The sequence below is a fragment of the Piliocolobus tephrosceles genome, chromosome 1, assembly GCF_002776525.5.
Source record: "Piliocolobus tephrosceles isolate RC106 chromosome 1, ASM277652v3, whole genome shotgun sequence".
NCBI lineage: Eukaryota > Metazoa > Chordata > Mammalia > Primates > Cercopithecidae > Piliocolobus > Piliocolobus tephrosceles.
The window spans coordinates 68,065,595-68,077,684 of record NC_045434.1 but is presented as its reverse complement, the minus strand read 5'-3'; the positions used below and the strand labels follow the sequence as shown (position 1 = coordinate 68,077,684).

The window sequence follows — 12,090 nt, the reverse complement described above, 5'->3', positions numbered from 1 at the left end:
TACTACTGATAATGATGATGATGATAATGATGATGATGATGATGCAGACAACAACCATTATTCACTAAGCATTCAAAATGTGCCAAGCACTACTAAACAATCTAAATGTATCATTGCAAATAATTCCCAATAACCTGCAAGAGAAGAATGATTATTATCCCCGATTTTATAGATAGAACGTTGAAGCTTACAGAGGTTATATAATTTGCCCAAGACCACAGAACTAACAGGCAGCAATGCTGGGATTCAAATATAAACAGGCAGAGGTATCTTCTAAGTTGAACATAAGATAAATTTTAAAAAATGAAACTTGCATAAGTGGATGGCTAAGAAAAATCTGCAAACAACTGAGTTCAACCTAGGTAAAGGCGGATAGCCAAAATGCACATAATCATTAAAAATATTATTTTTATAAAATACCTGACGTTTTAGAGAGATCAACTCCATGTCCAGTTGCCTCAGGATGGTGTTGGCTGCATTGGGACTACAGGAAACTGCTACCACATCTTCCTGGGTTAAATACATGCCCTTAGGTGGACGGCACTTAGAACGCTGAGAATGATGACGATGTTGTAAACTCTGATACTCTCTTCTTCCAAGTCCAATCTTGCTAGTTTGGACAGGTTGTTCAGTATTACCCTAAGAGAATAAAAGCAGAATAACAGGTCACTTGGTTTTCACAAATGTATAAAGTGAAAACAGTCTATTAATAGTGGAAGTATCTGCTGCAATAAGTACACATAAAAAAACACTTCTAACCAATTATATATTTTGTACAAGTCCAAACACATACACACATAGCACTCACCAACTGGGGGGAAAAGCATACAACATAATATATCCTTGCTTAATCCACTCAAATGTTTGATTTTTAGGCCCAGAGGACTAGGAATAAGTGAAAAAATAAGTTAGACTCTAAACTTTCCTATGTACTCAAGATATGATATATTTTTCCTCAACAATAAAGGGCAGGGGGGAGCCAACTTATTAAATGCAAAGTTTCTCTAAAAATAAAAATTGGCCGGGCGCAGTGGCTCAAGCCTGTAATCCCAGCACTTTGGGAGGCCGATATGGGCGGATCACGAGGTCAGGAGATCGAGACCATCCTGGCTAACACGGTGAAACCCCATCTCTGCTAAAAAATACAAAAAACTAGCCGGGTGAGGTGGCGGGCGCCTGTAGTCCCAGCTACTCAGGAGGCTGAGGCAGGAAAATGGTGTAAACCCGGGAGGCAGAGCTTGCAGTGAGCTGAGATCCGGCCACTGCACTCCAGCCTGGGCCACAGAGCGAGACTCCGTCTCAAAAAAATAAATAAATAAAAAATAAAAATAAAAAAATAAAAATTAAAAATAAAAATTAGAGGCCTGGCGCGGTGGCTCACGCCTGTAATCCCAGCACTTTGGGAGGTCAAGGGGGGTGAATCACGAGGTCAGGAGTTCAAGACAAGCCTGGCCAAGATAGTGAAACCCCGTCTCTACTAAAAATACAAAAAATTAGCCAGGCGTGGTGGCAGGCACCTGTAATCCCAGCTACTCGGGAGGCTGAGGCAGAGAATTGCTTGAACTTAGGAGGTGCAGGTTGCAGTGAGCCAAGATCGCGCCACTGCACTCCAGCCTTGGCGACAGAACGAGACTCTGTCTCAAGAAAAATAAGTAAATAAAAATAAGTAAATAAATAAAAATTAGAAAAAAGGGGGCAATTTAGAAATTATGACACATAGCAGATTAGACAGCTGGTTAAAGAGAGAGAACATTTAATTTTCACTTCACAGTTGCTGAAAGAAAATTATGCCTCTAAAGGTTAAAAGGGACACAATTATCTTAACCTTGAAAATATTTCTAACTTCCAAATCTATGATTAAAATAAAAGTAAATTTATGCCTCGGAAGAGGTTTAAAAAGTGTAACAATGATGACTGTAAAGTTTTAAGCATTATTTCATTATAACTTGTTCTTAAAGTATGATATAAAAATACATTATTCTGAAAGAATAATCTATTAGAAACTATATCTTTTAGGTTGAAGATTATTTCAATGAATATATTTAATAATCCAATTTTATTTTTTATTTTTTTCTAGACGGAGTCTCACTCTGTCGCCCAGACTGAAGTGCAGTGGCCCGATCTCGGCTCACTGCAAGCTCCACCTCCCAGGTTCACGCCATTCTCCTGCCTCAGCCTCCTGAGTAGCTGGGACTACAGGCGCCCACCATCACGCCCGGCTAGTTTTTTTTTTTTTTCTTTTTTTTTGTAATTTTAGTGGAGATGGGGTTTCACTGTGTTAGCCAGGATGGTCTCGATCTCCTGACCTCGTGATCCGCCCGCCTTGGCTGGGATTACAGGCGTGAGCCACTGCGCCTGGCTTTTTTTTTTTGAGACAGGGTCTCACTCTGTCACCCAGGTTAAGTGCAGTGGCATGAGCACTGCTCAATGTAGCCTTGACCTCCTGGGCTCAAGTGATCCTCCCAGCTCAGCCTCCTGAGTAGCCAGGAGGACTACAGGTGAGTGCCACTATGCCTGGCTAATTTTTCTTTTTTTTGCAGATATAGGAGTCTCACCATGTTGCCCAGGCTGGTCTCAAACTCCTAGACTCAAGTGATCCGCCTACTTTGGGCTCTCAAAAGTGCTAGTATTATAGGCATGAGTCAACACACCCAGCCTAATACTCCAATTTCTTAGAAAAGGAACTCTTAGTAAAATTCATTTAAAAAAAATTTTTTTTTTTTTTTTGAGATGGAGTCTTGCTCTGTCGCCCAGGCTGCAGTGCAGTGGTGCAATCTTGGCTCACTACAACCTCCGCCTCCCAGGTTCAAGCAATTCTCCTGCCTCAGCCTCCCGAGTAGCTGGGATTACAGGCACCCGCCACCATGCCCAGCTAATTTTTGTATTTTTAGCAGAGATGGGGTTTCGCCATATTAGGCAGGCTGGTCTTCAACTCCTGACTTCAGGTGATCCACCTGCCTTGGCCACCTAAAGTGCTGGGATTACAAGTGTGAGCCACTGCACCCACTAAAAATTTATTATGAAGCATAATCCACTTAATTGCTCAAAGCTAACTCCAAGCAACACATGGCGGATCTGATGTTCAGAGAAACTCCTCCCTGTAGGGCACCACTAAAACTGCTGGATCAAACATTTTTTAAAAGTCTTTTAACATTCACTTCTGAGCTGGCAGGGAAGTAAGGAAATTCTTCCGACGCCAGAAATGATGAGAAAGCAAGAATCCAGAGGGAGAATTAAATATGCAGTGGTTGTCATTTGCCTAAAGCCAGGCTTCAATGGACAACAGGTGCAGGGCACAGGAGATAAGCCAGCATGCTAAAAGGGGAACTCCATCATTTTGTGAAGTAGGAAAAAAACACCCCTGCTCTGTAGAGGGAGGGGGTGATTAATGGGAGTCATGCCCATCTCACTCTTGGCTGGGTGGAAAGAAACCAAAAAAGAGTCTCCCAAAAGTGTCCCAACCACAGTCCTCCATTCAGGCAGATTTGGGGCCTAAATTTATATGATCTGTTTGTCTGAAAAACCCCAAATCAAGATTTTAGTTTAAAGTATCTTACACTGGTAGTGCCTAGAAACAACAGAAGCAAATGCAACTCCTCTCTAGAACAATGCACTTTAAACCCAGGTCTCAAAAAATCTGTTTATGACCAACAGGTCTTCACTAAATGAGCTTCTAAAGGATATACTGCAGGAAAAAGGAAATTATTTTCAAAGAAAGCCCTCAGATTCAGGAAAGAATGGTGGGCAAAATAGAAGTTAAAATGTGGGTAAATCTAAATAAAACAGACTATATGTTTGATTTGTGAGACTTAAAAAACCAAGATGTAACAAACTGTGGACAAAACTAGTATATAAATCAGGATGGTAGTGGATGGAGTCAAAGCATTCTAAGGGCCTTCTATTAATCAGAAAGTCAATAAAGACATCAATATTAGATTTTAAATTAAATATGTAGGATAAAATTTTCAGAGTATACAATAAGAATAGAAATATAGAAACACCCCGGTTCTGAGTTGGCTGCAGGTTTGTGGTGCTCTCTGAGGCGTCTGTCCTGCGCCAAGATGCTTCAAAGTATTATTAAAAATGTGTGGATCCCCATGACACCCTACTACACCCAAGTTTACCAGGAGATTTGGATAGGAATGGGGCCGATGGGCTTCATCGTTTATAAAATCCGGGCCGCTGATAAAAGAAGTAAGGCTTTGAAAGCTTCGGCGCCTGCTCCTGGTCATCGCTAACCAGATTTACTTGGAGTACATGTGAAAGAAAACATCAGTCCGCCTGTAAATTTAAGCAAGCCGTATTAGATGGGTAGCGTGGAACGTCCCTCTACACTTGTATAAGTACCATTTACTTCACGGCATGAATAAATGGATCTGTGAGATGCAAAAAAAAAAGAAGAAACACCCCGGCCAGGCGTGGTGGCTCATGCCTGTAATCCCAGCAATTTGGGAGGCCAAGGGGGGCGGATCACAAGGTCAGGAGATCAAGACCATCCTGGCTAACACGATGAAACCCTATCTCTATTAAAAATACAAAAAATGGCCGGGCGTGGTGGCTCACGCCTATAATCCCAGCACTTTGGGAGGCCGAGGTGGGTGGATCCCAAGGTCAGGAGATGGAGACCATCCTGGCTAACACGGTGAAACGCTGTCTCTACTAAAAATACAAAAAATTAGCCGGGCGTGGTGGAGGGGGCCTGTAGTCCCAGCTACTCCGAAGGCTGAGGCAGGAGAATGGCATGAACCCGGGAGGTGGAGCTTGCAGTGAGCCGAGATCACACCACTGCACCCCAGTCTGGGAGACACAGTGAGACTCCGTCTCAAAAAAAAAATACAAAAAATACAAAAAATTAGCCAAGCGTGGTGGCATGCGACTATAGTCCCAGCTACTCGGGAGGCTGAGGCAGGAGAATCACTTGAACCCGGGAGGCAGAGGTTGCAGTAAGCGGAGATTGCGCCACTGCACTCCAGCCTGGGTGACAAAGCGAGACTCCATCTCAAACAAAGAAAAAAAAAAGAAAATATAAAAACATCCCAAACAAGTAGAGACAGAGGCCGGGCGCGGTGGCTCAAGCCTGTAATCCCAGCACTTTGGGAGGCCGAGACGGGCGGATCACGAGGTCAGGAGATCGAGACCATCCTGGCTAACACGGTGAAACCCCGTCTCTACTAAAAAATACAAAAATCTAGCCGGGCGAGGTGGCGGCGCCTGTAGTCCCAGCTACCCGGGAGGCTGAGGCAGGAGAATGGCGTGAACCCGGGAGGCGGAGCTTGCAGTGAGCTGAGATCCGGCCACAGCACTCCAGCCTGGGCTACACAGCGAGACTCTGTCTCAAAAAAAAAAAAAAAACAAGTAGAGACAGAGAGGGAAAGAAAACAGAATAAGAAATGGATTCTTAATCCCCCAAAATAGGACATGAACGAAGGGAAAGAAGACTAGGAAAAGCAAGTCGAATAGAAGGTAAAAATAAGAAAGAACAAAAATACATCAGCTAAACATGATCAATACAAATGGGCTAAACTCTTCAGATAAAATATTAATACATATGCTCAGCTATCTGCTCCTTATAAGACACATACTTAAAATGTGAGGACACAGAAATGTTGAAAGTAAAATGATAAAGATAAACCAGGCAAATACCTAACAGAAGAAAAATGGTGGAGGTATCGACATAACAGACAAAATTATCTTCAAGGTGGAAGCCAATACAAGAGACCCTAGATAATGATGAAAGGCTTAATTCAGCAGCAAGATAAAACAATTTGTATGCACCTAATAAAACTAACTTCTTTTTTTTTTTTTTTTTTTTTTTTTGAGACGGAGTCTTGCTGTGTCTCCTGGGCTGGAGTGCAGTGGCCGGATCTCAGCTCACTGCAAGCTCCGCCTCCCGGGTTTTACGCCATTCTCCTGCCTCAGCCTCCGGAGTAGCTGGGACTACAGGCGCCCGCCACCTCGCCCGGCTAGTTTTCTGTATTTTTAGTAGAGACGGGGTTTCACCGTGTTAGCCAGGATGGTCTCGATCTCCTGACCTCATGATCCGCCCGTCTCAGCCTCCCAAAGTGCTGGGATTACAGGCTTGAGCCACCGCGCCCGGCCGACACTAACTTCAACATATAAAGAACTACTTCTCAATAACTGAGTGATCAGAATAACTGATCACATAAGCAGACAACAACAACCAAGCTATCAAGTAGACAAGCAGTAAGAATATGGATTTCAACCACAGAACTGACAAACCTAAATTAATGGACATATATAAAACCTTGTTACCGGGCCGGGCGCGGTGGCTCAAGCCTGTAATCCCAGCACTTTGGGAGGCCGAGACGGGCGGATCACGAGGTCAGGAGATCGAGACCCTCCTGGCTAACACGGTGAAACCCCGTCTCTACTAAAAATACAAAAAATTAGCCGGGCGAGGTGGTGGGCGCCTGTGGTCCCAGCCACTCGGGAGGCTGAGGCAGGAGAATGGCGTGAACCCAGGAGGCAGAGGTTGCGGTGAGCTGAGATCTGGCCACTGCACTCTAGCCTGGGCGACAGAGCAAGACTCCGTCTCAAAAAAAAAAAAAAAAAAACCTTGTTACCAAGATAATATCCCTAAGCACACATGGGAAAACATTTATGAAAATTCCATACTCTGGGCTTGGAGGTTTAAAACATGTCAACAAATTCCTCAACATTCCTGCCATGGGGAAGCAGGGGTCTATATTCTTTCCCTTTGATTCTGAACCAACTTTAGTGACTGATTTATAACCACTGAATGCAAGAGAAGTGACTGAGTAACTTTCAAGGCTGGGCCAGAAACAGCTGAGTAGTTTCCACTTAGTGCTTCTGGGATTGATTACTTTGGAGGAAACCAGCCATTATGGCAAGAAGTCAGATTACTCAGAGACCACCAAATTGGAGAGGCCAAATGGAATTGCTCCAACCTACAGCTAGCATCAACTACCAGCAATGTGAATGAGTCAAAAACCTTTAATAACATCCTAATTGATGTTGAAACAAAAACCATTCTCTTTACAATCAGAAAAATGTTCCCTATCATATCTTCTGTTCAAATTATATTGGTGATGCTAACTAGTTCAGGTACGCACTCCTTCTTATTTTTTTTTTTTTTGAGACGGAGTCTCGCTCTGTCGCCCAGGCTGGAGTGCGGTGGCCGGATCTCAGCTCACTGCAAGCTCTGCCTCCCGGGTTCACGCCATTCTCCTGCCTCAGCCTCCCAAGTAGCTGGGACTACAGGCGCCAGCCACCTCGCCCGGCTAGCTTTTTTTCGTATTTTTTAGTAGAGACGGGGTTTCACCGTGTTAGCCAGGATGATCTCGAACTCCTGACCTCGTGATCCGCCCGTCTCGGCCTCCCAAAGTGCTGGGATTACAGGCTTGAGCCACCGCGCCCGGCCAGGTACGCACTCCTTAAGAAGAACCACCAAATAGCAGAACTTACCCCAGAACTATCAAGACTTAAGAGGTTTACTATAAGTAATTGAAAAAATGTGGGATTAGCAAGGAATATTTAACTGACAACAGAGGTAGAATAGAGAGCCAGGCATATGCATAAGCCTCATATACAATAAAGCTGGTACTGCAGACCAGTTGAAAAAGATATTCAATTCCATATTAAAAAAATAAACAGCCAGGCATGGTGGCTCACGCCTATAATCCCAGCACCTTGGGAGGCCAAGATGGGAGGATCACTTGAGCCCAGGAGCTCAAGACCAGTCTGGACAATGTAGCAAGACCCCATCTCTACAAAAAATTAAAAAAAAAAAAATTAGCTGGGTGTGGTGGTGCATGCCTGTAGTCCCAGCTACTTAGGAGGCAAGAGGATGCCTTGAGCCCAGGAATTTGTGGCAGCAGTGAGCTATGATTGTGTCACTGCACACCAGCCTGGGTGACAAAACAAGAGCCCCAACTGTTAAATAAATAAATAAATAAAGGATCTCTACCTTACAACATGAACTTATTTACTGCTACAGCAAGGACTTCAGGAGAAAAAGTTTAAAACTTTCAAAAGAAAATGTAAAAGAATACTGGAATTTAAATTTAAAATTGGCCGGGCGCGGTGGCTCACATCTGTAATCCCAGCACTTTGGGAGGGTGAGGCGGACGCATCATGAGATCAGGAGATCGACACCATCCTGGCTAACATGATGAAACCCTGTCTACTAAAAATACAAAAAAAAAAAAAAAAAAAAAAATTAGCCAGGCATGGTGGCCCGTGCCTGTAGTGCCAGCTACTCAGCGTGGCAGGCGGACCTTGCAGTGAGCTGAGATCGCACCACTGCACTCCAGCCTGGGCGACAGAGCGAGACTCTGTCTCAAATAAATAAATAAATAAATAAATAAATAAATAAATAATTTAAAATTTATATGCTTTTGATGAAATAGCTGTTTACTTCCCTGTAGAGAGTAAAACGACAAACCGCCAACTGGTAAAAGATCTTTGCTGTTAACCAAAGGACTTGTATCCAGAATATACAAAGAATTCAATAAGAAAAAACTTTACATTCAATCTGCAAGAAAAAGACAACTATCAAGTGGAAAAATAAGTGGAAAAAATAAAAAACTACAAGCCAGGCATGCTGGCTCATGTCTGCAATCCCAGCTACTTGGGAGGATGAAGCAGGCGGATCATTTGAGCACAGAAGTTTGAGGCTGCAGTGGCTATGATCACACCACTGCACACTAGCTTGGGCAACAAGCAAGATTCTGTCTCTTAAAAAACAAAAAACAAACCAAAAAACTCCACAATGAAACACTTTTAAAAAGATGTTAACAACAGCTAATAGACAGAAAAACACACAGCCTCAGTAGTTACCTATGAATGAAACTGAGGACACAATGAAATGCCATCTCATATTGCCAGATTTGGAACATTTTAAAAGTCTGATCAAGCATTCGCAAGAAAGTAGACAATGGGTATTCTCATAGCCCACTGGAGGTATATCAGCTATAGAAAACAATTTGCCATTACCTAGGAAAGTTTAATGTGGCTATTCCCTGAAATAGAGTGACTCCATTCCAAAGAATCCTGGGACACTGTTACTCAATAAATCACTGTTGGTATTTTGGTGAAACAATCTGTGCTTTGCATTTCAATATAGTCGTCATCTGTTTCTCCTGCCCACTCAACAACTGAAATGCCCCACAATCACCGTAACAATGAAAACACCTCCACAATTTCTAAATGTCCCCTATGGGGTCAGTGCTAAACCTAGCTGAGAACTATTGTACCAAAGGAACTCTAAGACATGTGTATCCAGAACATGTTCATATCAGCAGTGTGCATAATAAAAAGCTGAAAATTAAGTTTATTAATTGGAGAGTGAATAAGTTGCAGTATATGTATACAATGGAACACTATAATATAGCAATAAAAATGAATCGCAAAAATAACAAAAGGCAGGTACTGAAGAATACATAAATATAATTCCATTTAAATAAAGTATGAAATAAATGAAACTGAATGATAATCATATCATTATATGTGATAATATACATACGTGATAAAACTATAAAGAAAGAAGTGAATAATTAATAAATTTCATTATAGTGGCTCCCTCTAGAGAGAAGGTGAGAATGTGCAATTGAGGCCGGCCATGGTGGCTCACGCCTATAATCCCAGCACTTTGGGAAGCTGAGGAGGGCCAATCACCTAAAGTCAGGAGTTCTAGACCAGTCTAGCCAACATGGTGAAACCCCATTTCTACTTAAAATACAAAAATTAGCCGGGCATGGTGACACATGCCTGTAGTCCCAGCTACTCGGGAGGCTGGGGCAGGAGAATTGCTTGAGCCCAGGTGGAGGTTGCAAGGAGCCAAGATCACGCCACTGCACTCTAGCATGGGGGACAGAGCGAGACTCCCTCTCAAAAACAAACAAACAAAAAAGAATATCCAATTGAGGAAACACAAACAGAAGTCCTGTTTCTTCAGCTCAGTGGTAGATACACTGGTATCTATCATTTTTCTTTAAACTGTACATACCCTACAATATATATAGTTCACAATTTTTAAAAGTTAAAATTAAAACTTTCTATGTAATATGTTAACAACACACAGAAGCAGCTACAAAGATCTGTATTAAAAGCAATAATGTAGTTTATTTCCCTGCCTGGTAACCTTATTGTTTGGAATGAGTGGAGAAATGAATGAAGCTGCTGACATATAGTGCTAGTCTTGGACCACACCTCTGCAATATCCTCTTAAAACTTTTTAACTTATACTTCCCTCATATTATTTATTTTCTGGTAAGATGAGATCATGAGCAAAAGACCAAATGAGTATGTATCATCTTGCATAGTTGGGCAAAACTATATATTCCATATATATATATATACTTTCTAGGTAGCAAATTCCTAAGTTTTCAGGTTTATATCATAATAAAGAGCATATAGTATGTATTCTCATTCATTAAAATTTTACTAAATGCTTACTATGTATCAGCCCCTGGGAGTGGAAAATAGTTAAAATATATTCTTGCTCTTAAAGAGCTCACCACACAGAGACAGGAAGGCAGGAAGAGGAAACTATGAGTAAACAACTACCACTCAGTAGAATTAGTACTGCAATAGATTTAAGGAGAAATAAGGAGGTTGTCAATTCAAGATAAGGCACAAGATTTCATAGAGAAGCTACATCTTGTAGAGTTGTGAGGAATTTCCTAGGCAGATTTGGGAAGAAAGGAATTCCAGAAAAAAAGGGACCAACAAAATCATAGGACAAAAGCCAGGGAACTAAAAGACATATCTAAAACACTGTTAGTAATCTGAAATAAATGGGGAAGGGTAGGGAATGCATAACTAGAGAGTTTGTGTTTTATCCTATAGACAACACCATGGAAGGATTCACCAAGCAGTGAATTGGCAACTTTACAAAGGATTGCTTTGGCAACAGGGTAGCCAATGGACTGCAAAGGGTGGTGTGGAGAGTCTGAAAAAGGGAGGCATGGAGATAATCAGAGAGAAAACTGTTAGGATAATTCAGAGAAGAGATGAGAACCTAAGAAGAAGGCAATCACACAAAGAACAGAGAGATCAAATCTCTCAGTTTTTTGAGAGACAGAATTAAAAAGAATAATGATAAAAGAATAGAGTAAGAAAGAAAAAGATACCACTAAAATTGTGACACAATGGTTAAAAAGGTAGACAGGAATCAGAATGGCATTACAAAAGTCAGAGACAGCTTTTCAAGAAGGGAGGGGTCAGTAATTTGATACAGAAAGCACCAGTAGAATACAACTGATCACTGGATGTTGCATTTTGGAAATCATTGGTAACCTGTCAGCAGTTTCAGCGAAGTGGTAGGACAGAAGCAGCCTGACTAAAGCAAACTCAAAAGTGAAGTAGTGCTAAGAAGGGTGATTTGTTTTCTAGAATGGTTAAGACATATACTTTTTTTTTTTTTTGAGATGGAGTTTCACTCTTGTTACCCAGGCTGGAGTACAATGTCGCAATCTTGGCTCACTGCAACCTCTGCCTCCCAGGTTCAAGCGATTCTCCTGCCTCGACCTCCTGAGTAACTGGAATTACAGGCATGCCTGACCTCAGGTGATCTGCCCGCCTTGGCCTCCCAAAGTGCTGGGATTACAACAGGCGTGAGCCACTGCGCCCAGCCAGAGATACACTTTTAAATGGAAGACTTGAACATACTTTTGGCTGCACTGAAAGGTTGAAAATATGGGAAAGACAAGGGATAACTGGTGGAGAACGTCTCAGAGTAGACACGAAGGGATGGATAGGATCACCCAAGCAGTGAAATTGCATAAGAAAAGAAAAAAGATCTTTCTTACTGTGAGAGAGGGATATTAAGTCCCAAGACTGTTCATTCAACAACCATTTATTGAATAAACATTTATTGAATATTTGCCGTATACCAGGTACTGTGCAAAGTGTCAGGGAATACAAATGAATAACTCAGTCCCTGACTTCAAAGAGTTCGCAGCTTAGTGGGCAAAATACAGTAACTGTAATATGTTCTAAGTACTAATACGCCACAGTGGAAAGGCCAGTATGGTAGCACAGAACTTAGAAGAAGGGCTAGAATTTAAGAGACCTTCTGTCTAACACTTTCTCTGTGACATGGATGAA

General features: G+C 42.0%; 1 protein-coding gene and 1 pseudogene across 5 annotated transcripts in view; one reads left to right on the top strand and one right to left on the bottom strand.

Moving 5' to 3' along the window:
- RCOR3 (REST corepressor 3) overlaps positions 1–12,090 on the bottom strand; it is a 47,851-nt gene that overhangs the window by 26,394 nt on the left and 9,367 nt on the right. For all 4 annotated transcript variants that reach the window (XM_023198309.1, XM_023198306.1, XM_023198307.1 and 1 more), the window contains one exon: positions 421–639. In XM_023198309.1, the coding sequence (XP_023054077.1) occupies positions 421–639 (219 nt within the window). The remainder of the gene's footprint in view (positions 1–420; positions 640–12,090) is intronic.
- Positions 4,013–4,400, top strand: LOC111531094 (annotated as a pseudogene). The gene has a single exon (XR_002728134.2). The product of XR_002728134.2 is annotated as an ATP synthase subunit ATP5MPL, mitochondrial pseudogene (transcript).